Source organism: Aquarana catesbeiana, linkage group LG06 (assembly GCF_042186555.1).
Source record: "Aquarana catesbeiana isolate 2022-GZ linkage group LG06, ASM4218655v1, whole genome shotgun sequence".
NCBI classification, from domain to species: Eukaryota; Metazoa; Chordata; class Amphibia; order Anura; family Ranidae; genus Aquarana; species Aquarana catesbeiana.
Window position 1 is genome coordinate 130,292,854 of NC_133329.1, and position 25,681 is coordinate 130,318,534.

General features: G+C 42.4%; 1 protein-coding gene across 2 annotated transcripts in view; it reads right to left on the reverse strand.

Annotated features, from left to right (window-relative positions):
* The window catches only part of UNKL (unk like zinc finger), a 246,284-nt gene that overhangs the window by 67,775 nt on the left and 152,828 nt on the right, over positions 1-25,681 (reverse strand). For both annotated transcript variants that reach the window (XM_073636796.1, XM_073636797.1), the window contains 2 exons: positions 23,219-23,281; positions 14,167-14,347 (listed from right to left, as the gene is read on the reverse strand). In XM_073636796.1, the coding sequence (XP_073492897.1) occupies positions 14,167-14,347; positions 23,219-23,281 (244 nt within the window). The remainder of the gene's footprint in view (positions 1-14,166; positions 14,348-23,218; positions 23,282-25,681) is intronic.

A 25,681-nucleotide genomic window follows, 5' to 3' on the forward strand; every position in this document is an offset into this window, starting at 1 on the left:
AAGACCGCAGATAAACAGGTACATCTCTGTGTATCACCTGGGGCCAGTCACTTCACTGGGTATATGTAAGGGTTTACAACCACTTCAGAAAAAAATTATTGCTTTTGTTTAGCCTTCTTATCCTTAAAGTGAACCTGTGGCCAGGCTATGGATATTCACATAAATCAGGTTGATTTACTGAAGACGCTAAGAATTTGTACTCAATAAATTTAAATATCCAACCAAATAAAAAGCAAATAACAGATTACCGTATTTATCGGCGTATTACACGCACAGGCGTATAACACGCACATTCATTTTAAGAGGAAAGTTTCAGGAAAAAAACAAATTTTAAATAAGGAATGCCCATCTGCAGCCTTACAAGTGCCATCAATGCAGCCTCATCAGTCCACATCAATGCAGCCTCACCATTGCCATCAATGCAGCAGCCTTGCCATTGCCATCAATGCAGCAGCCTCACCATTGCCATCAATGCAGCAGCCTCACCATTGCCATCAATGCAGCCTGATCGATGCCCATCTGCAGCCTAGAGGGGACAGGGAGGGGGGTGGGATGAGCGCCGACAGATTACATACAGTGAGAATATCCTATGATAGACAGAACAGTGGTCCAATGGCATACCAGGAGACAGGACTTCCTATTACAGAGGCTGCCAAGTAAACAGGAGATTCTCACTGTATTTAATCTGACGGTGCTCGTCCCGACCCCTTCCCTGTCCCCCCTGAGGCAGCTAAAATTTAAGTATTGGCGTATAACACGCACGCACTATTTGCACCCAATTTTCATGGTGAAAAAGTGAGTGTTATACGCCAATAAATACAGTATTTAATCTGTACACGACTGGAAATGCAAAGTGAACACTACTACAATTTTTAAATGAAGATTCTTAACTTCTTTAGTATATTCTGAACAGTAAATGAGCTATAAAACAGGCCCCCACTAATCTTTAGGCAGCAATTTATCCTTAAAATTCACAGCAGGAGCACTGAAATTGTTTAAAGCATAACTTCACCTAAAAAAGGAAGTTTTTCTCATCCTCTTCCACCCCACCTCTGACAATAACATAAAAAATAACGAATTTATTCATCAGTTTAGGCCAATATGTATTCTTCTATATATTTTTGGTGAAAATAAATAAATAAAATCGTAATAAGAGTGTATTGATTGGTTTGCGCGAAAGTTATAGCGTCTACAAAATATGTGATAGATTTATCACATTTTTATTTATTTTTTACTAGTAATGGTGACGATCAGCGATTTTTAGCGACACTGCGACATTGCGGCGGACAGATCGGACACTTTTTTTGGGACCAGTGACATTATAGTGCTTAGAGCTAAAAATATGCACTGATCACTGGAGGAGTTAACACCAGGGGTGATCAAAGGGTTAAGCGCATCCTAGGAAGGTGCTTTCTAACTGTGGAGGGAGTGGACTGACTGGGAGTACAGAGAGATCGCTGTTACTGATCACTAGGAACAGACAATCTCTCTGTACTTCCTGTCAGAATGGGGATCCGCTTTGTTTACATAGGCAGATCCCCGTTCTGCCTCTCTGTGCAGCGATCGCGGGTGGCTGGCGGACAACGTGACAGCTGGACCTGTGCATCGGCTCCCTCGCCGTGCAGCACGCCCGGTGTATTGTGCATGAAACATATGGGTACATTGTTTCGCACAATAGGGCCGCCCTGCCGAAGTATATGAGGTGTGTATATTAAATAACTCGCCTTTATTTATACGTATTACAAATTTAATGCTTATCCCCTTCAATATATTCCCCATTTGCTGCAGTCTTGTTTTCCACTGCTCGAAGCCATGGAGAAAATCAATTTCTGACAGCTGTTTCAACACATCCACTGTTTTATTTTTTACAGCATCAACTGACTCAAAACATGTCCCTTTAAGCACTGATTTAACTTTTGGGAAAAGATGAAAAAGTCTCATGGTGCTAAATCGGGTGAATATGGAGGATGTTCAAGTATAATAATGTGCTTGTTGGTCAAAAATTGCTTTACAGAAAGTGCTGTGCGAGCAGGCGCTATGTCTGCATCTAGTTGCTGCAGAATGTCAACATAACATTCCTTGCGGCATTCTTTTTTGCTCTGGTGCGAGAACCCTTGGGACCATCTTTGCACAAACTTTCGTTAAGATCCTCGCGCAAAATTTGGTGTCTTTGTCAATGTTCACAGATTCAGCTATCATTCGAACACTAAGTTAGCGGTCTTTTCGACTGATTTTTTCCACATTTTCTTTAGTTCTTGAAGTGCAAGGTTGTCCAGAGCGCACATCATCTTCGACATTCTCACGTCCTTTATTACCATAAGCTGTAGCTGTAGTAAGCATTTGAAAACTTTCTGTTGGTGTTTTGTGCAATTTTACTAAAAACTTCTAACTGACATGTTGTTCTACTTTTAAACTTAGCATTTTTTGGCACACTACAGAAAACACAACCAAACGGAATGTTGACTCACAATCAAGTGAAATGTTGAGTGTTGCTGCTTGCCATGCAGGTTCAAACATGTTCAAGGTCACCATGCATGCAGTTATAACCGGTTCTGATTGCTTTGCTTACTAGGTGGGATCACAGTCTCGATATTTAACCTGTAGCCCTCTCTTCTCAAGATCTGTTCAAAGTGCTGAGTTTGATAGCTTGTCTCATAATTCATGAAAAGGGGACGGAGAGCTGACGTTACACCCTGCAGAGCTCAGTGAGGAGAGCTCTGAGAGCTGATTGGAGAGAAGGGGCACATCCCCCTCCACACAGCACACAGGAACAGAGCTAAGGCTGTCAATCAGCTGGGGATCCCTCCCGTCACCGTTTTTCTCTTGGTGTCAGGAAAAGCAGAGGAACGAAGCAGCAGACAAATATGACACTTAGTGCTATGGATTGAGACACACTATGGGATATGCTTTGTTCATATTTCATGTCTGAGGTTTAGAACCAAGTTAAAAGTCAGCAGCTACAGTATTTGTAGCTGCTGACTTATTTTTTTGAAAAACAACCGACACGCCTCTTTAAGTCCTTTTCTTGCAGCAGCTCAGCTCCCCCTCCCGGGAGTGACTTGGTAGCCTAATAGCTTTCTAGTCTGTAATGTAACCACAGAGCAGGTGTTCTGGAAGGGGGAGTGGGCAGGAAGAGCTGAGCAGAGAATTTGAGGGACTTCGGTGCTTCTGTTTGAAGATGAATTGCTCCACAGTGTCTGCTGCTACAGAAGTCAGCAAGGGCTAGATTTAGAGCTCATTTACCATTTGTTTAAGACATGGAAATACTTGAATGCCCTGGCCCAAAATTCACTTCAACACACAAACCAATTTCCAGACTTAAGGGGGCTATACACTATACAATTCAGGCTACAGCTTTTGATCGAATCAATCATGAGTAACTATGGACTGGAGGGGGGCTTGATCGATTGGCCGAAAACCTTGTACAGAGGGGCTGAAAGCTTCATGCTTGTGAATGGTTGGATCGGACGGGCCCTTTGAGGTTGGCTAAGGAGTGTGTCAGGGGTGTCCTTTGAGTCCTCCGCTATACGCGTTTGCAATCGATCCCTTCATTAGGAGGTTAGAGAGCAGACCATTGTGCCTTTGGGCATTCCTGGTGAGCCCCCTTCTGAGGGAAGTGGCCAGTGTCTCTCTATGCAAGAATCTACAGCTGTTTCTTCCAGCTGTTAAGGGGGAACAGACTGTACCTCGTTAAGAGGTCTGTAACTTACCTTCCCAGACGGATGGGTGGCCTGGGTATGGTCTTTCCTTTGATGTTTTTAAAATATAATTTTGGTAATATATTGGCAGAGGAACCGCCTGAGTGGATTGATATTTTTCAGTTCTGGTTTAGGCCTTTTCTGCAGAGCTGGGAGAAAGGTGGGCCAGTGAAAAGCCTGAGGGTCTAACATGATAAGCTCCCGGCTTATGTTGCCACATGCCTGAAAATATTTTGGCAGTGGAGAGTGACTGCGGAAGAAATTAAGTCTCTTCCTAGGGAGGCCCTAGAGAGGAGAGTTGGTTGAATCTGCCTTTAGCGAGTCACTGGCCTTGAGGGATTGCCCAGGCCTGGTTATGAGGACGGGTCTGCATTTGCTGAATCTAGAGAGAATCCCTTTAAAGTTTCAGGATTTGGCCTGGAGCTCATTCTATGGCAGACTATGTAAAGGGAAACCTGAAGCATCGCTCCGTGGAGAAGACAATAAACCATTTTTTCAGCACCCCTTTAATATAGAAGTCTATAAGCGAGTGGGTGGGGCACTGTGTATCCCTTTTCTTTCCCGCTTGAGTTATGTGGAGTGGTTGTATGGGGCTTTTGAGAATCATCAGGATTTTGAGACACTTTTTCTCGTTAAAAGACAAGTATGGGTTTTTGTTTTTATTCATACTTACCTCGGTGGATGGAGCATCGGTCCGATGCTGCAGCTGTCCCCCGGTGTCTCTGCACTGAGAACCGAGCCACCGAACATAGCAGATGGCTCAGTTCTCACTTCTCCCTGAGCTGAGAGATGCTGCCTGTCAGTCAGCATCTCTCCTGCTCTGATCCTCCATGCTCACTGGAGTGCTGAGCTTTGGAGGGACGGGCAGCGACCGTCTCAGCGGCTTACTGAGACTGTCACCAATCAAGGCAGCTGGCGGATCCAGACTTGGCAAGTCGGGATGATGCGCTGCCTCAACTGATGGCAGTGACGTCAGCAGAGAGCGAAATTCAGACCACTCTCCGCTGAAAACGTGTCACAGGAGTGCAAAACGAATTGCACTCCTGTGACCCAGAGGAGAAGTCCAGCCTAAAAAGCTCAGGCTGGACTTCTCCTTTAACCACTTGTCGACCGTGTTTCATACATTTATTGTGGCACAATGGCACCGATGCGTGAAATCCCGTACCTGTACGGGGCACGCTCTCGCCGCCAGGGGGCCATTGGATTCGTTTCAGAACCGATCAATCTTCAGGTCCAGGCCAATAATTTATGGCCTGGACCTGCTGATCGGTTCTGGCGAATGAAATCCTCTCCTGCCTGTGTAAGTTTTAACACAGACAGGGGAAGTGATGCCATCTCCCCTCGTGGAATCCTTTTCGTTCCAGAGAGAGGAGAGAGAACATCTCACAGTAAGTTGCACCAACACTACACTAACACCAGTACACGTAGGTACACTTGTCACCCCCCCGATCGCCCCCCAGTTAACCCCTTCACTCCCTGTCAGAGTGTCACCCAGTACAGTTGTCAGATTTTTCACTGATCACTGTACTGGTGTCATTTGTGACACTAATCAGCGTTAGGGCAGTTAGTGGTAGGCCCAGATAGCTTTGGGGTACCCCCCTAACCTCCCCTAATAAAGGTTTAATCCCTGCGTCAGTCAGGGGCTGCGTTGCTCCAGTCAGCGTCAGATTAGTGCCAGTAGCGCTAACACCCATGCACGCACCATATACCTCTCTTACTAGTATAATGTCTGAATGGATCAATATCTGATCAGATCTATACTAGTGCCCCCGTAGACATAACGCACGCCAGAACCCACCTTCCTATACATAACACACTCCAGAACCACAATGTATCCACATCCACGGCCAGCACCATCCATCTATCCATTCCGCCAGTCTCCACAATGTGGGTGGATTTGGTGGGACGGCCAGTGACGTGGCGAGTCCCACAAGTGCAGTTCAGGCTGGTGAGGTGGCTAACACAACTAGTGTCCCGCTGCCACCAAGAAGACAAAGACAGGCCCGTCGAGCCCATAGTGCCCTTCCTGCTGCATTTGCCAATCCGAATTGGGAGCCCACCATTTCTGCAGCACCAGTACTTCCCCCATACACTGGCCAACCCGGAATTCAGGTGGAAACAGTTGATTTTTTGTCACTTGATTTTTATTCGCTGTTTTTCACGGAACACCAATATGTCACGAAATAATAAAACGTACTAAAAATAAAAAAGCAATAATTAACTTTGAATCCACAAGCACTGGTATTGCATAAGAGATGAGAGACTTCATATGCTGCAATACAGAGAGGGGGTGGTATATGCTCTAGACTGCAGCTGTGGATTTCAATACATTAGGCTCACTAAGAGATTGCGAAGAGTACGCATCAAAGAGCATGTACAAAACATTTTAAAAGGATTTGATAAACATAGCGTTTCCAAACACTTCGCTCAGGTACATAATCGAGACCCGCCCCACTTGCAATTTTGGGAAATTGAACCGTACAAAAGACATTGGCATGGCAGCCATAAAGTAGGAACAATAAGTCAGCTTGAATCTAAATGGATTTTCCTTATGGATACTTTTAGGCTGAATTCACACCTAAGCGTTTCAGTCGCGTGTTTTTACCGCGATTTTGCAGCATTTTTATCGCAATTTTGTTCAGGTCGCCAATGTAAAAAGGCAGAAAAATGCCTGTAATCTGCCCCAAAGAAGCTCAGGTTCTTTTTTGAGCTTAGGGCGTTTTTCAGGCGTTTTGCTTCAGGTGACAAAAGACTCAGATGTGAACAGGTGCCATTGAAATGAATAGGCTTTTGCTTGTTGGGCATTTTTCAGGCGTTTTACGAACGTTTTAGGAGCTGAAAATGCTCAGGTGCAAATGCAGCCTTACACCTCAAGGACTCAATGTTGAGTTTGATTTGAACTGTTTTATTAATGATTTTTGATATTTCTCCCCACTGTCCTCGTTATTTTGCCTCACTCCATTTGTCCACACTGAGTATGTGTAGGCTCACTAGGACCCCTCTGAGGCTTGATCTATCCGTTCACCCAGGTTTTCATTCTTTTTTTCGTTTTTTGGTTTTGTCTGGCATATTTACTGACAGCCACATAAGGGATATTTTTAGTCGCCTTATTCTTGTTGTTGGGACACATCTTTATATCAGGCTCTTCCATCTTTTACTCTGAGTTCATTGTATTATTACCACTTACCCTGATTATTCATTTCATCCCGTTTCTTTATGTGTCCACTCTGCACATTCTTGTATCACTTCCGGTGTCTCCTGATCAGATTTTTATTTGAACCACTTCAGCCCCAGAAGATTTAGCCTCTTAATGACCAGGCCATTTTTTTTTTTTGCGATACGGCACTGCGTCGTTTTAACTGACAATTGCACGGTCGTGTGACATTGTACAAAAACAAAATTGATGCCCCCCCAAATAGAGCTTTCTTCTGGTGGTATTTGATCACCTCTGTGATTTTTATTTATTGCGCTATAAACAAAAAAAGAGCGAAAATTTTGAAAAAAAAAACAATATTTTTTACTTTTTGCTATATTGTAATAAAACATCCCCAAAATGTATTTTAAAAAACAAATTTTTTCCTCAGTTTATGCCGATATGCAATCATCTACATATTTTTGGTAAAGAAAAAAAAAAATCACAATAAGCGTATATTGATTGGTTTGTACAAAAGTTATAGCGTCTACAAAATAGGGGATAGATTTATGGCATTTTTATTATGAATTTTTTTTTTTTTTTTTACTAGTAATGGCGGTGATCTGCGATTTTTATCAGGACTGCGACATTACGGCAGACAGATAGGACACTTGACACTTTTTTGGGACCATTGACATTTATACAGCGACCAGAGCTAAAAATAGCCACCGATTACTGTATAAATGTCATTGGCAGCGAAGGTGTTAACACTAGGGGGCGATCAAGGGCTTAAATGTGTGTCCTAGGGAGTGTTTCTAACTGCGGGGGGATGGAGCTGCCTGGGGGGAGGAGACCAATCGTTGTTCATACTTAGTATAAACAACAGATAGGGCTGCTCTCCCCTGACAGAACGGAGATTTGTCTGTTTACATTGACAGACCTCAGTTTTGTCTCTGTGTGGAGTGATCGCGGAGACCATTGTTGCACCTCCGGCGGCAAGCGCGGCCCCCTAGTGATCTTAAAGCGGCCGACGTACAGCTACGATGGCTCGCCCCGGGGAGCCAACCTGCCGCAGTATAACTGCAGTGGCTGGTCGGGAAGCAGTTAAATGCAACATTTTATATATTTTTTTTTTTTTTTTATAGATATAGCTTCTTCTGCTTTGGGCAGCAATTTTTATGATGCATCTCAGTGGTATCTTCATCCCCAGGACCCTTTGCTTTTACAATCTTCATATGCACTCTTTGCTCTGATACCTCTGGGGAAAAGGCCCGCCGAATACTCCGGAAAAATGGCTAATATTAGGGCTGCAACTACTAATTATTTTCATAATCGATTAGTTGGCCGATTATTGTTTTGCTTAATCGGAAAAAAGATTTTTTTTAAATTGATATGCCATTTTTTCGTTTATTTCAAATAATAATGAAAAAACAGCGTTACACTCAAACTGCATCACAACATAACTACTAAAGTAAATTCCTCATTCGTTACTGACAATGCAGTGAGGGGGCTGGCCCTGAATTGGAGAGGGGACCGTACTAGAGAGTGGGAGGGATTAACTTTGTTTGGAGACCAGGAGTTAGAGGGAGTAGTAGGTTGGGAGGGAGGGAGTTTGGAAGAGGGGAATGTGGGAGAGGAACCGGACCAGAGGGTTTTGCAATAGAAAGGGAGTTTGGACAAGGGACCAGACCCAAGGGGGGGGGGGGGGTGAGCTGGGGCAAGGGACCAGACCAAAGCAGGCTGAAGGAACCGGATCGGAGTGTGGGAGGGAGAGGTCTGTGTATTCCTCAAACTGACACCAATGATGGGGCACGATTCCCCTCAGGATCATAAATGATGGGGCACTATTCCCTCCAGAAACACCAATGATGGGGCACTATTCCCCCCGAAACACCAATGATGGGGCACTATTCCCTCCCAGGAACACCAATGACGGGGCACTACTATTCCCCCTTCCAGGAAAACCAATGACGGGGCACTATTCCTCCCAGGAACACCAATGATGGGGCACTATAATAAAGAAATGGTCGCACTCCGAATATCCAAAGCGCTTGCTTGATGTGCCTTTATTGTCACAGGTGTATCAGACAAACACAGGACAAGCAGTTGACATGTTTTGCAAGCAATAGCTTGCTTGTTCACAGCAATACCTATGATGGGGCACTATACCCCCCAGGAACACCAATGATGGGGCACTATTCCCCCCCCCCCTTTCCTCACAGAAATACCAAAATTCATGTTTTGCCAAGTGTGTTAAAAAAGCCGCTACCTTATATGGCAACTCGGCGCTCACAGCTGCTTCTCTCCTCTCTCTTCCCTGGAGGCAGCAAAGCGGGCGGGGCTGAGAATACCCCACTCACGTCAGCAAGGAGAGAGGCGGACGTGCCAGGTCAAATGAGCGCCGCTATAAGAATAAAGCAGCGCCGGCTTGTACACAGAGGATTGTACAGGACTCAGGCGGAGGCGGGACTGGCAGGGAGGAAGGTGCGTGCTGTTAGCAGACTAATAGATAATGAAAATCGTTGACGATTTTCATTATCGATTTTAGCGATTAATCTTTTCAACCCTAGCTGATATACCGTATTAATTTCAATAGGAAGACACTTAGAAAATGGCTACCACTATTAAACTCAATGGGAACTTCAACAAAATGGCCGCGATACCATACATTCCTATGAGACTATTTAAGGACACTGTCAGCGATAGCGCTGGAGTATTCCTCTACCACTTTTCCTAGTTAGCTTAGTAGTCTGTTACTTCACGGTGTCAGGTTTCCACTCAGAAAAAAAGTCCTTCTTGTCGAGGTGGTGGTGCACAACATTCTGGGTGAAGTTGGGAAGATTCGAGGTTTTGAGAAGGATAGGTAGTGGCCGGGGGCCTGGAAAAAGGCCTGGAGGAATGTCAGGTTCTCATAGCTGCCGTCTGTCATTCTCTGGGTCTACAGCTTTTCTTTGTGTCCTTTCACGTCCCCTAAATTCTGTTATGATCAGATTTTTTAAAAAAGGCTCTATGCATGGGTTAATTAGCCCGAGGGTGTGTTTAGGTGGAGGTTAGGGTTTTGTCGAAGGGCATCATAATAGTAGTAATACTAAAATATGTTCTGGTTTGTATAATTAGTTTTTTTTGTATATATATATATATATACACACACACACACATACATACATATATACACACACACCGTATTTATCGGCGTATAACACGCACCCCAATTTAAGAGGGAAGTTTCAGGAAAAAGGAAAAAAACGTTTTTTTCAAATAAACCACTTTGAAGCAAAATAATGGTCAGTGCCACTCAATGCAGCCTCAGCGCCCATCTGCAGCCTGATCTGCGCCCATCCAATGCAGCCTGATGCCAATCTGCAGCCTCTGTGCCCATCTGCAGCCTGATCTGCGCCCATCCAATGCAGCCTGATGCCAATTTGCAGCCTCAATGCAGCCTCTGTGCCCATCTGCAGCCTGATCTGCACCCATCTAATGCAGCCTGATGCATATTCACAGCCTCACCATCTCTCACACAGTGCAGGAAATCAGGAGGGGGACGAGCGCCGCCAGAATCACCGAGCCATCATCTTCTGTTTACAGTACTCGGCTCTCACACACACACACGTCCCGCCTCCGCCATCGCCATTGGACCAGCTCCTGCGATTAACCGAACACTGGTCCAATGCCGGTGGCGGAGGCGGGACGTGTGTGTGACGCCAGAGCCGAGTAAACAAGACATGACGGCTCGGTGATTCTGGAGGCGCTCGTGAACAAACAATGACGGCTCAGTGATTCCAGCAGCGGCGGCGTCGCTCGTCCCCCTCCTTCTCCGATGTACGCTATCGGCGTATATCACACACACCTGATTTTCCCCCTATTTTCAGGGGGGAAAAAGTGCATGTTATACACCGATAAATACGGTATATATATATTTTTTGTATATATGTAAAGATTTTTATGTTGTAGGTTTATAGCATTTTTAATAAACAAAAATTCACATACAATTTTTATACACTTTTCTTGTTTCTTCCCTTTAGATTTACCAAAACCATATAGTAGGAGGTAAAACAAAAACACTTTAAAATTGTATGCAATCAGGCAGGCCCTTGAACTACATAGTTGAAGGTAAATCTAATGGAAATTGACAAGCAAAAATTGTATAATGTGTATCGAGCTTTAGACAAAGTTAGCATAGCTAAATGGGGCATATATATGTCTTGCATAGACTGTAATTATTTCACACTGAATATTTAGATTTCTACATATCTGCAAATCTGGAAGCTGGCAAAAGGTGAAAACCAATACCCCTGCTCTTCACCCGTATACACCCCTCTGATACAACAACCAATTACACAAATTTCCATCGCTGCCAAACTCAGGCCTGTGGGCTTCTAAGGGAATAGTATATTTGCACCGTGTACTTTCTCGCATTGGACCCAAAACGCTTCAGGAGCTAAAAGGTAGTGTTCTCTCTTCTCAATTTCATGTTATTTCGATATCTCCAGCTCTGCCATGCTTTTCATGCCCAGTCCCCAGAGGTAAAATGGGGTTGGCCCCAGTTCTGCTGTTTGTAGTACTGATCCCAAAATAAGGATTTCCACCTTCTATACTAGCCTTCCATTTTACCCCAATGATCAGACTGTCTTACGCAACTGTTCATTTTGCATAGGGCTTATCTGACCCCCATCCGCATGTCTAAATATTGCCCCACTCACAGCCCTCAGTGCCCCTGGTGCTCCAATGCCTGCAGCACCTTTTATCACCTGCTGTGGGCCTTGCCCCAGGATTCAAGGTTTCTGGCTCCAGGTGGTACAAATCCGCCATGATAAAACGGGCTGACCCGTGACTCTGGACAGTAAACAGTGCATCTTTGTGCTTTTCTGGGATCCAGATGATTACATGACAACATTTTTACACAAAATTTTATTCAGTGAAAGAAAGATAATAGCCCGAAATTGGAGGCAGGCGCTTCCTCCCACGTTACACTCCTGATTAGCAGATAATAATGCCCCTTTCCTCTACAAGAAGCTAATCTATATACATAAAGGACGTCATTCTAAATATAATAAAGTTTGGGATCGTTGGTTAAAGCACTCTGCCACGTGTAAGAGCCCTTTAGCAACCTGGTGAAACGGAGATGAGAATTTAAAGATCCTATCGCTCAACCTTGGGTTCAATTTGTAGGTCACATTGCCTAGTAAAGCTTTTTCCTCTTTGTAACTAAATGGTCCCCCCCCTTTTTTCTGCATGATTTAGGATTGTGTAAATTTATGAGCTTTGTTGTTTATGTGCACATTTGATAATTTTATATTAAGGAGCTCTTCACGGTTAGTAGGTATACATTTATTGATATTAGTGTGGTGATTGCACTGTGGAGTCATAGCTTCTCTTTCACTTTTTTTTTTTGTAACTATAAAACACTGCACAATTTCTAGCTTAAAAGTCCTGGTATCAAGCCACATATGTGCTAACCCACTTCCTTTTACATCTGCTGAAAAGCTGTTATACTAGCAGACATCACTCATCTGCTTATATCATGTAGTTTTTTGTTGGAAAATATCCTACAGTCAGCGGATTAATGACATACTTCATAAATTTAAGCATTAGAGATATTATCTCAATTAGCCCCAGAATAAGGAATAGACTGCAAGGGAACCAACTATACCACCTATTTTCAATTTAGCTTGAGCACCCAAGGGGATTCACACACAGGGCAATTACCTTATATACTTAGATTGGTTAATTACACAAACGGCGAATTGCCGTGGTATAGCCCTGTGTGGGGAAATACTTAGTGTCCAGACAATTCCTTGTTATTTATGTTAAAACATTTTCTGTTTTGCTTGCATGAAGCGAATGTATGGTATGTATCGTTATTGTGGCTTTAGTGTGTTCCCTTGAGGCTGAGGGGTCTATATACCCTCCCTTTTTATCTGGAGGTAATTTTTGATAATAAATAATTTTTACAATTAAATAAAATATTTGATAACCCAACCACTGAATTTTTGTCATTAACATAGCTACTTTATTACCCGTCTCTTGTTATAGGGGCTGTCTCTTCTTTTTTAGTCTAGTTGTATGGCTATAATGACAACACCCCAATGGTGAGTGATGCATTGGATTAAAGTGGTTGTAAACCCCATTCATGAAATTTGACTTAGGCACATATCTGTAGTGTTTACTTTTCTTCTCTCCAAAACTCTAAGTGCCTTGTCTTTCTGTTGCTCTATTATCAGCATTATAATTTCTGACAAGTTCTCTGATGCATGAGATAACAGCAGCTGAAAATGTATGTTGGGGATGGAGCTTAGAGGTAGATAAGCAGAGAGCTTGTCTATTCAGAATACAGCTCTGCATGTTCCTTCGTTCCTCTGCCTATGTGGAGTGGGGGTGTGTGCCTTTTTCTCCAATCAGCTTTCACACAGTGTAAGCCCAGACTCCTCATCCACCCCTATGTGCTACTGAAACAGGAAGAAAGATTTCCAACATGATCTGCACATTCCAAAGAGTGTAGAAAGAGAAAGACAGCAGATATACATGTAAAATTTATGTAGGGAGATTTGTTTAATCTTTGTGCATCATCTGAGGCTGTTCACTTCACTGGGTATAGGAGAGGGTTTACAACCATTAAGTAGAATTAAATATTGTTTATCGCCTTAGTTTTTGTTGGTCATTGTATTAACTTGCCCTATGTCTACCATCACGGATACCCTGTACTTCACATGCCTAGAATGTGAATATAGCAATTTGATGTAAATTTGGTTTTGTACGCATTGCTAATGTCCACACAACTCTGGATAGGTCCTGGGCCATTGTCACGGTTAATATTGTAGGTCACACTCTGGTCATGTTATATTCACGTTTTTTTTTTAATACAAACACTTCAATAAAGACCTTGCTTATTAAATGTAAAAAGAAAAAAATATATACATCTGAACATTGCAGAGCTGGGATCGCAGCAGGAAAGAATAGTTTAGGAGGACTGGATACAGAGGAAAGCTCGAAAGCAACATACAACAAAAGCACCAAGAATTTTTCACAATTGAAGAATGGAAAAGGTAATACTACTACTACTAACTCATTATTATTATGAAAAGCAACCATCACTAACCTTCTACATCTGCCAAGGCAGCATGCATTTATAAAGGGGAGGGCTTAATGTACATGAAGTAGAATTGTAAATATGTATAATAAGCAGAACATTGCCATTCCAATATCTAGTAGAAACTTCATAAATGAACTGTGGTAGTAGCCATCCTTACTGTTTATGAATCATATCTGCTATAAAACCACAGAAGCACTTTAATTATTCAGTACAAGAATAACTAATGCAAGAATCTGGAAACTTACCTATTACTGATTCAACAGTATTACTGGTAGGGTAGAAAGGGAGTGCTTTGGCATTAACACTTGATGAGAGAGCAGTAGGGGATGAACTGTCTGAGCCAATACTGGATGCCAGGCTAGATGTGATACTGGACGTTATACTGGAAGCCAATGGGTTCACCACTGAGAAAACACTGAGATGGCTCTGTTAGACAGACATGAAAATAATTAAAACTCAAACTATATGCACGAAAACCAAAAAAATACTACAGATTATAATTTGTAGTAATTTACAAAGGTAGACAATGTATCTGGACATGTGGAAATCATCAGGCTACAATAGCAGTGCTTGGTATGCACCCATGAAAGGTCTACAGCTACTTTGAGACATTCTGGTACAGCTACTATAAGTTAGAAGGGTCTATAAAACATTCATTGGACAAATGTCACACATGCACATTTATGCAGGCTTGACAAATTTTCCCCTTATTTTACTAGATTAAATCCTATAACCGTCAGCTCCATCTAGAGGTCAAAATGTGTTTAATGTTTATCACTGAAGTAGTTCAGAAAAAAGTGCATTTTGGCCAATAAATGGAGCCGACGATCATAGGAGTTGATCCAATACTGAAACTATGGGGCAAATTTGTCCAGCTGGCATGAATGTTTATGACATTCTTCTAAATAATGTATGTATGTATGTATGTATGTATGTATGTATGTATGTATGTATGTATTATATATATATATATATATATATATATATATATATATATATATATATATATATAGTTAGGTCCATATATATGTGGACACAGGCACAATTTTTATACTTTTGGCTCTGTATGCCACCAGAATAAAACAAAAATAAAGTGTAGACTTTCAGCTTTAATTCAAGGGGTTGAACATAAATATCAAGTACAAATTTTAGGAACTGCAACCATTTTTATACACAGTCGTCCCCCCCCCATTTTCAGGGGCTCAAATGTAATTGGACAAATGAATATAATCATAAATAAAATGTTAATTTTTATTATTTTGTTGAGAATCCTTTACTGCCAATGACTGCCTGAAGTCTGGAACCCATGGACATTACCAAAAACTGGGTTTCCTCCTTTCTGATGATTTGCCAGGCTCTAACTGCAGCTGTCTTCAGTTGTACTTTGTTTGTGGGTCTTTGCCTTCAGCAAGTCAAATGCATGCTCAATTGGGTTGAGATCAGGGGATTGACTTGGCCATTAAAGAATATTCCACTTCTTTTCTTTCAAAAGCTATTGGGTTGCTTTTGCAGTGTGTTTTGGATCATTGTCCATCTGTACTGTGAAGCGCCGTCCAATAAATTTTGCTGCATTTGGCTGAATCTGGGCTGACAGTATCTCTTTAAATGATGCAGAATTGATCCGGCTGCTTCTGTCTTATCAATAAACACCAATGACCCAGTGCCACTGGAAGTCATGCATGCGCATGCCATCACACTGCCTCCATCATGTTTTACAGAGGATGTTGTGTGCTTTGGATCATGTAAAAAAGATTTTTGAAGTCCCACGCTTATGAAAATAGAAGATATAAGAAAAGGAAGAACTGCTGCCTCTACCAATATATCCACCGGAAATATGAAATACATAAAAATAGGAGGGTAGAAGTGGCGCTGTTCTGGAGTGGAATATCTTACACCCCTGAAATGAGAAAAATTCCTGCTTTGGGACCAAACGTAAAAAGATATATAAAGTTTAAAACCCAATGCACGTGTAGCCTGTGTCCTAATACAACAATCTAGTGTGCCACTAAACAAATTGCCTCAAATAAATCCAAAAAAGCAAAATAAAATGAAGTGCGATCCCAATATGCAAATGACCTATGTTCTAATTTAACACACTGGTGTGGTGCCAGTTTAAAACATCTCCATGTGGCTTATAAACATAACAAAAAGACAATCCCAGGACGGCTTCCTGTATTTTTTAAAGCTCTGTATTACTATGCCAAATGTGAGTACGTTTTCATTTTTACAAATAAATCTTTGATTTTAAACGGTAATACAATATGGAGATGTCTCTTTCCTGCATGTGGGAACCAAAAAGGGAGAGTTGAAGGAGAGTTTTATATCTTACACCGCAAACACGGAAACAACCAGCTAAAACAGGAGGAGGCCATTTGTCTGCTGCACAGTGGCAGATACTGTGAAAGCGTAATACCCCCCGTGCGGGGTGAATGGTTTCGGTGAGTGCATTACCTATAGGGCACTTATAAGAAGCACAGAATACAGCTCATGAACAGCACCTGTCACTTTTTATTTTTCTGCTATTTTTCACTTTTATGGCATATGGACTATTTGTGCACATAGTATTTTCTTTAGTCTACTACCAAGTACTAGAGGGTATCACCATAAGGACATCAAGCTTTTTATGCTTTCACTAGTGGTAAAAACACAGGCACTGTCGTTCACATATTTATGGGACCGTCTGCATTTTTCTGTATGTTTAAAAGCCACATGGAGAGGTTTTAAACTGGCGCCACACCAGTTTGTTGAATTAGAACATAGGTCATTTCCATATTGGGATCACACTTCATTTTATTTTGCTTTTTTTGGATTTATTTGAGGCCATTTGTTTAGTGGCACACTAGATTGTTGTATTAGGACACAGGCTACACGTGCATTGGGTTTTACACTTTTTAGGTTTGGTCCCAAAGCAAGGATTTTTCTCATTTCAAGGGTGTAAGATATTCCACTCCAGAACAGTGCCCCTTCTACCCTCCTATTTTTATGCTTTGGATCATGAGCTGTTCCAAGCCTTCTCCAAACTTTTTTCTTCCCGTCATTCTGGTACAGATTAACTACTTCAGCCCCAGAAGATTTGGCTGCTCAATGACCAGGCCATTTTTTGTGATACGGCACTGCGCCGTTTTAACTGACAATTGCGCGGTCGTGCGACGTTGTACCCAAACAAAATTGACATAATTTTTTTTCCCACAAATAGAGCTTTCTTTTGGTGGTATTTGATTATCTCTGTGTTTTGTTTTTTTTTGCGCTAGAAACAAAAAATGAGCAACAATTTTGAAAAAAAAAAAAAACAAAAAACACATTATTTTGTACTTTTTGCTATAATAAATATCCCCAATTTAAAAAAAAAAATTAAAAAAAAATAAAAAAAGATTTTTTTCCTCAGGTTAGGCCAATATGTACACTTCTACATATTTTTGGTAATAAAAATTACAATAAGCGTATATTGATTGGTTTGCACAAAAGTTATAGCATCTACAAAATAGGGGATAGATTTATGGCATTTTTATTTATTTTTTTTACTAGTAATGGATGCAATCTGTGATTTTTATCAGGACTGCGACATTGTGGCGGAGACATCGGACAATTATACAGCGATCAGTGCTATAAAAATGCACCGATTACTGTGTAAATGTCACTGGCAGGGAAGGGGTTAACACTAGGGGCCGATCAATGGGGTTAACTGTGTTCCCTGACTGTGCGTTCTAACTGTGGGGGGAGAGGACTGACTATAGGAGATGACAGATCATGGTTCCTATTAGGAACTCAAGATCTGCCTCTCCTCTCCTCACAGAACAGGGATGTGTGCGTTTACACACAAACGTCCCTGTTCTGCCTCTTGTCCCCACGATCGCGCGTGGCCGGCCATGAGCATCGGCACCCCTGCAGTGCAGCAGGCCCGCACGCCTGCTATCCTGCTTAAAGGAGCCGATGTACAGCTACGACGGCTCGCGGGATCGTGCCGACCTGCCGCAGTGCAGTATGACGACGGCGGCTGGTCGGCAAGTGGTTAATCTTAGTTTCATCCGTCCAAAAGAATGATTTTCAAAAACTGGCCTGGCATTTTTAGATGTTTTTTGGCAAAGTCTAATCTGGCTTTTCTATTCTTCAGGCTTATGAATGGTTTGCACCTCATGGTGAACCCCCTGTATTTGCTCTCGTGAAATCTTCTCTTGATTGTAGACTTTGACAAAGATACGCCCACCTCCTGGAGAGTGTCCTTTTTCTTTACAATAGAGAGGAGCCTGCGATCATCCACCACTGTTGTCTTCCATAGATATCCAGGCCTTTTTATGTTGCTGAACTCACCAGTGTGTTCTTCTTTCCTCAGAATGTAATAAACTGTTGGTTTGACCACTCCTGAGCCATCTCTCTGATGGATGTGTTTTGTTTTTGAAGCCCTACAATGGCCTGTTTCATTTGCATGGACAGCTCTTTAAATGCATTAGTAGGTTCACAGCAATAGATTCCAAATGCAAATACCACACATAGAATCAACTCTAGACCTTTTAACTGCTTAATTGATGAAGAAATAACGAAGGAGTAGCCCACACATGGCCATGAGTGAGTCAACAGCTTTTGATTCAGATGCCCAATTAATTTTGGTCCCTTGAAAAAGGAGGGATGGCTATTAAAAGCTGTAAAAGCTGGCTATTAAAAGCTGTAATTCCTAAACCCTTCCTCCGATTTGGATGTACATACCTCAATTTAAACCTGAGAGTGTGCACTTTCAGCCCATATCCATTATAGAACTATAGCTTGAATACATTTTGGTAAATACCTGAAGAAATCTATAATTGTGCTCAAATATATATACAAGAGAATATGAAAACACTGCGCTCTATAAGCAAAAATAAAATATATGTGAGCCAGCAGCTGCATACATTGTGACAAACAATAACTGGGAAAAAAATGCAGCGCTAAGAAGTATTAGGAAGTTAGGGTGTAGTGAAACAATTAAGTAAGAGATGCTGTACTGAACAGTAAAGCATATGTGCAAAAACCATAAGTGAAATGAAATGAACAAACACAGTATAAAGTGTCCACATATGGTAAATGGATTATTCCAAACTCAAATTAATAAGAGGAACTGGTATGGACCAAAAAATGATGTGAGACTAGAAAATAAAGTCAATGGTGCACGGTGTGGATCTGTGACTGTGAGTCAACAACGGGGTACAGAACTTCCGTAGCTGTAAACCAACATCTCGATATGGGGCATCAGAATGAAAACATCAGGAAGTAAGATAAGATGGGTACTCTTACCAGATGACGTGGACTCCACTGTCATATGACATGGAGTCAATGGTGCATGGAGCCAAACCTAGGCTGGAAAACGATATCCGGAACGGTGGAACCTCTGTCTCACTTCTCGACTTCTCTGGTGGGGTGAAGAAACATCAGGAAGGGCTGCCAACTGGATATCAGCCAATAGACCTCAAGGATGTGTTCCAAGGAGAAGCCGGGGACAGATTTGATCCAGACCCCGTGATGGAAGTAGGACTACTGGAAGGCAGTTTCTTGCATCGGGGTAATATGCAAATAAAACATAAAAAGCTTCTGCATAGTGCAGGTAAACCAGGGATTTTTATTTCTAAAAATACCATACAAAAAATGGATGAAGACCCCCTTGGTCGAAACGTGTCGGGCGATCTCCCCTTCCTTACGCTGCTTAGATTTTATTTCAATTGTGATCACTTTTATCCATTTTTTGTATGGTATTTTTAGAAATAAAAATCCCTGGTTTACCTGCACTATGCAGAAGCTTTTTATTTTTTATTTGCATATTACCCCGATGCAAGAAACTGCCTTCCAGTAGCCCTACTTCCATCACGGGGTCTGGATCAAATCTGTCCCCGGCTTCTCCTTGGAACACATCCTTGAGGTCTATTGGCTGATATCCAGTTGGCGGCCCTTCCTGATGTTTCTTCACCCCACCAGAGAAGTCGAGAAGTGAGACAGAGGTTCCACCGTTCCGGATATCGTTTTCCAGCCTAGGTTTGGCTCCATGCACCATTGACTCCATGTCATATGACAGTGGAGTCCACGTCATCTAGTAAGAGTACCCATCTTATCTTACTTCCTGATGTTTTCATTCTGATGCCCCATATCGAGATGTTGGTTTACAGCTACGGAAGTTCTGTACCCCGTTGTTGACTCACAGTCACAGATCCACACCGTGCACCATTGACTTTATTTTCTAGTTTCAAATATATAGACCTAACTGTATACATTGTGATGATTTGGAGGTATCTTAGCTCTTTGGTAGCATCAGTAAGTCCACTCCACAAAGTTTGTTTTAGGGCTTTTTCTGACCACTTTTATTGAAGAAAGTAAAGATTCACAGCAGAATAATTTCCCGCGCAGGGGTTTTCACCATCAAGGTGTCAAAACAAACAGTACTCCACCTCGTGGCTTTTCTCTGCAGTATCTCTGCTTAGGCCTCCTGCCTTGGTCCTCCAGACCGTCAAACACACAAGTCCCTGTGCTCGTGCACTAAATGCGGAATCTTCCTCAGCTCTTTTTCTCCTGCAGCTATATCCCTACAGCCTTGGTCTTTCACCGTCCCCGCATGGACAGTAGGGAGCAACATGCTCTTAAAAGCTCCCTTGCACAAACTGACCCTCTTGGGAGGGTGGGGTCACTTATCCTCTACTCCCAGCTCTAACATAAGCCCAGTGCACACCTGGCTCATTAGTGTGGATGTTTTCTGCAAAACATGGCCTAAACTGCCAAAATAAACAGTGGCACAGGTTCACCTCACTACATATCTCTTCTCCTCCCACCCCCCACTTTTTCTAGCATTGGCGGAAGAAACACATCACTCTTCGCACTGGCACCTCTGTCCCTACTACCACCCCCAGGCGTCCAAACCTTTCTGACCTTCCTTCTAAAGGGGCACCCCATCCACATCTTTTTCCGGGTGTGCTTCCACAAGCACTTCTTCCTGACCCTTGGGGTCCCCACTGATCTTTCTACCATCCCTTTTACTTTCTGGTATTGGGTTCACCTCCCCCAGATCTACTCTCCCAGGACTGTAGGGGGCCTACTTCTATGACACCTGTCCAGGACTTACTTTCTCACTACCTGACTTAACCCCAAGTAGCACCATCTGTTTTATAGGTTCGCTAATACCTGTGTGGTTACCTTTGGCAACAACTCAATAATTGTCAATATCTTCAGGAACTCTTGTCCCATTGCTTGCTAGTATAGTGTCTGAGGAGGGACCACATACAGGCAAGCGATTACTCCCTATAGTACCTTCCCAAAGTTTCACATTGCTCCCTGTTGTCCAACGCTCCATCAGCGACTGTCCTGCCAACGAACATTTTTCAACATATATTTTTTACACCAGTCTCTTTAACCATTTCCATTACAGCTGGTATTTTCAATACCTCTGACTTGTCCAACAGTACCTCAGAGTGCTTATCATACACAACAAGAGTATGAAGCAATCCAACACACTGAGAAAACTTTCCACATTAATACCAAACATTGCATTAAATGATTCCAACATTTCTTTGAGTATGTCCGTCATCACAAAACACACTACATAATGTTTTCCCTTATGCATTGTGGGCAACATTTCTGCTGTGCTTTCATACTCACTTGGACCTTCTCCTGGCACAGCAGTGATAGTGTCCACCCCACTGTTACACCTATAGCCTTGTAAGGCATAGTCACCCCATAAAATATTGCAAGTGCTTCCCTGTGCCACTCTTCCCAGTCTGTTTTAAGATCACCTTACAATAACTTATTTTCAGACATCATTGGTTGCAATATCACTGTTTCACCGCCATGCACTGGCAGTGTTTAACTTCCAACAAAGGATTTTGCATTTTCAGGCTGAGTGGGGTCTATTAACCCACTATTCACTTGAACAGTTTAACCTCATTAGTAAGCAAAACATTATACTCAGTTTTACCCCATACTTCCCTGCTACACATGAAACAGCATTAAGAAAAGTTCTCATGAGTCCTCAGTCTTGTTGCGGGTTCAGCAGTAACCCATGTTTCCCTACTATGCAGACTACACAGCAGCAAGTCTCTCTTGGAAGCGGATCTTCCCACTGGACTTGCCACCACTTCACTGGTACAAAGCTCAAAAACAGACTAACATTTTTATCAGGAACATTCTTACCACTCTACTTGGCAGATGTTTCGCTTGGCATGCGTCACTTTAGGAACCATTCCTCTGTGGCACTTTCACAGACGCCTTTCCCTATGCGACCACAGGTTGAAACAGATGCCCTCCTAGGCATCACAGACTCTCGGACATCCCAGCCCTCTTTATGGGAATGGTGAGCCACCTCTTCACTGCAGCTCCACCATCCAGATGACACTTCCTTTCTTGCTGCCATGGGAGACTGCACTCTCCCAAGAGAACATTTCCATCACTCTCCAACTGACTGTAACAGTTCCTCTTGAGCCCACCAGCCACGAGTCTCGTCAGGTACACTCCACCATCCACCACAGATCTCACAATTGACCTTGACTTTGCTGCTACGGGCAACAACAATCATTTTTACAGTCAGACAGAGTTCTCCAGAAAAAATGTTTTGGCGTACTGTCTCTTTAAGGCTGCGAGACAATACACATCTCTTTGCAAACAGAGAAAAAGCAACACAGACGGTCCCCTGGCACTCCCTGTTTTTAGCATGCGAGGATCTGGAAGTCCCGCTTCAGCTTGCCCATAGCATTCCATCACCAACGAATGACTTGGGGGTATTTTAGCTCGTTGGTAGCACCAGTGAGTCCATTCCACAAAGTTCGTTTTATGGCCTTTTCTGCCCACATTTATTGAAGAAAAGATTCACAGCAGAATTAATTCCTGCGAAGGCGTTCTCACCATCAGTGTGTCAAAACAAACAATACTCCACCTCATGGCTCTTCTTTGCAGCTTCTCTAGTTAGGCCTCCTGCCTTGATCCCCCAGACCGTCAAACACACAGTTCCAGTGCTCATGCACTAAATGCTGAATCTTTCTCAGCTCTGTTTGTCCTGCGGCTCCCTGCTGCTACATTCTTACAGGCTTGGCCTTTCACTGTCCCCGCATGGACAGTACAGAGCAACATGCTCCTAACAGCTCCCTTGCACAAACTGACCCCCTCAGGAGGCAAAACATGGCCTAAACTGACAAAATAAACAGCAGCACAAGCTCGCCTCTCTACAAAATTATATATATATCTATAATACATACATACACACACATTTATTTTTATTTTTTTAAACTAAATAATCACAGCTCTCCTTTAACAATGTCTAGGTTATTACCTGTATATAAATATTTTATATATTACCTGTTTACTTTCGTGATCATTCACTTTATGATTGCTATCCAAAGACAGGCACTTGTGTTTTGCCTAGAAAAAAAAAATAAAAAACTTTTGATATTGCAGTTTTAAAATACAAGGATTACCTCGCTTAATTTTATGACATATTTAGGGTAAGGCCCCTTTCACACTGGGGCGGTTTGCAGGCGGTATTGCGCTAAAAATACCGCCTGCAAACCGCTCCTAAACAGCCTCCGCTGTTTGTTCAGTGTGAAAGCCCGAGGGCTTTCACACTGAAGCGGTGCGCTGGCAGGACGGTAAAAAAAGTCCTGCCAACCGCTTCTTTGGAGCGGTGAAGGAGCGGTGTATTCACCGCTCCTAAACCGCTCCTGCCCATTGAAATCATTGGTACAGCGCGGCTATACCGCGTTAATACCGCTGCTGTAGCCGCGCTGTACGAGCGGATTTAACCCTTTTTCGGCCACCAGCGGGGGTTAAAACCACACCGCTAGCGGCCGAATACAGCCGCAAAAACGACAGTAAAACAGCGCTAAAAATAGCGACGCCCCCAACGCCCCAGTGTGAAAGGGGCCTTAAACAGTAAAACATTCCTTGGTAATATAAAAGGCAAAACATGATTTTACACTTAGTACAAGTTATACCTTAAGGGCTTGCACAAATTTCTGACAAACTGACAAGAAAAACATAAAATGAAAAGTCATTTTAGGAACACAAGCAATGCTACTGATAACTTCTACACCAAACTGCTAGCTATATAACACTATACCAAAACAGGCTGTCCTGCTCATCCTCAAGCTTCAATACTGAAGCTGGCCATTTTGTTTTTGTTCAGCCTGCCGGGTTAATGAAGAAAAAAACTAACAAATTCCTCCATCCACACAAACCAGGCCCCCACTGCCAGGACAATTTATTCTGACATCAGGCATACAGACAGCAGCCATTCGACTTCTGTCAAGCAGGGACAGCCACACATTGATCACAGAGTTGAAACAATTACATAGTCAGTATTGACCTTTAAAAGGTGTTCCTTGTCAAAAACTTAAAACAGAACTAAAAAGTCCTGGCAGGTAGTGGTTTATGGCAGAAGAAAAACTCAGTTTGGTCCAGTTTATTGAGGCCCCAACTAGGAATGACGCTCTGCTGGACCTGGTAGTCTCAAACCATGCAGAGCTTATTACCAATATTCATATAGAAGAATATCTGGGTAGCAGTGACCATAACATGATTTAATTTAATGTTAGCTGTAAGCAACAAACACATACTGGTAAGATAAAAACACTTAACTTTAAGAGAGCAAATTTTCCAAAGGATGAGAGCTGCTCTCCAAGACTGGTAGGGAATAATGGCATCAATGGACACAAAACAGAAATGGGAATTCTTCAAAATGACTGTATGTAAACTCACTGCAAAAGTATATTCCCATGGGCAAGAAGTTTAAAAGGCTAAAAATAAAAACTATGTGGCTCATGGCCAAGGTTAAAATGGTTATAAATAATAAAAAAAGATCTTTTAAAAAAAATAAAGGAATTCCATCATCGTTTAAATGTTACAAAGAATATAACAGAATATGTAAAAAGGAAATCAAGGACACAAAAATTCAAAAACGAAAGACAGATTGCAAAAGATAGTAGGACAACCCCCCAAAAATTCTTCAAATATATTAATAGTAAAAAGGTCAGGCCTGAGCAGGTAGACCCTTTACAAAATAATGTAGAGTGGGTGACTGGGGCAAAGAGAAGGCAAATTTATTAAATACTTTCTTCAGCTCTGTGTATACAAAGAAGCATGGGGGAGCTCATGTCCATAATGGGGGTGGTAGTAACACAGCCCTAAATGATCCACAATGGCTCAAAAGTGATATGGTCCAGAAATATTTAGACAGAATAAAGGTGGATAAAGCACCTGGACCAGATGGCATCCAGCCACGGAATGAACAGAATTGAGCTCTGTCATTTCAAGGCCATTGTTTCTAATATTTGGGGACTCGTTATTGACTGGAATGGTACCACTGGATTGGCACAGGGCCAATGCCCATATTTAAAAAAGGATCAAAGTCTTTACCAAGTAGCTAACCTGTTTAAAGTGGATGTAAAATCAAAAAAACATGTTTTTTTTATATCATACTGTAGAGTATAAGATTTCCTATCATTTGAGCCCAGTCTTGCCACAAAGAGTTAATCCATCTCTGAGCAATCCTCTTATTGTTCAGTGAGACAATTCTTGACAAACTGAGAAAAACTTTGTCAAATCTTCCCCCTTGCTGTGAGTGACAGGCGATTTACATCTCGTGCACTAGCCTAAGACATGCAATATTTTTAAATTCCCTCCCCCACTCCTTTCTTCAGCAGCTCTGCAAGGATTGGCTGTTCCACACCTCACCATGATTTGGCATGCTGAAGTCATGTGGTTACTTTCCTGTCTTTTCACTGGATGTTAGAGATCATAGCAGAAGTTCAGTGTAAGAAATAC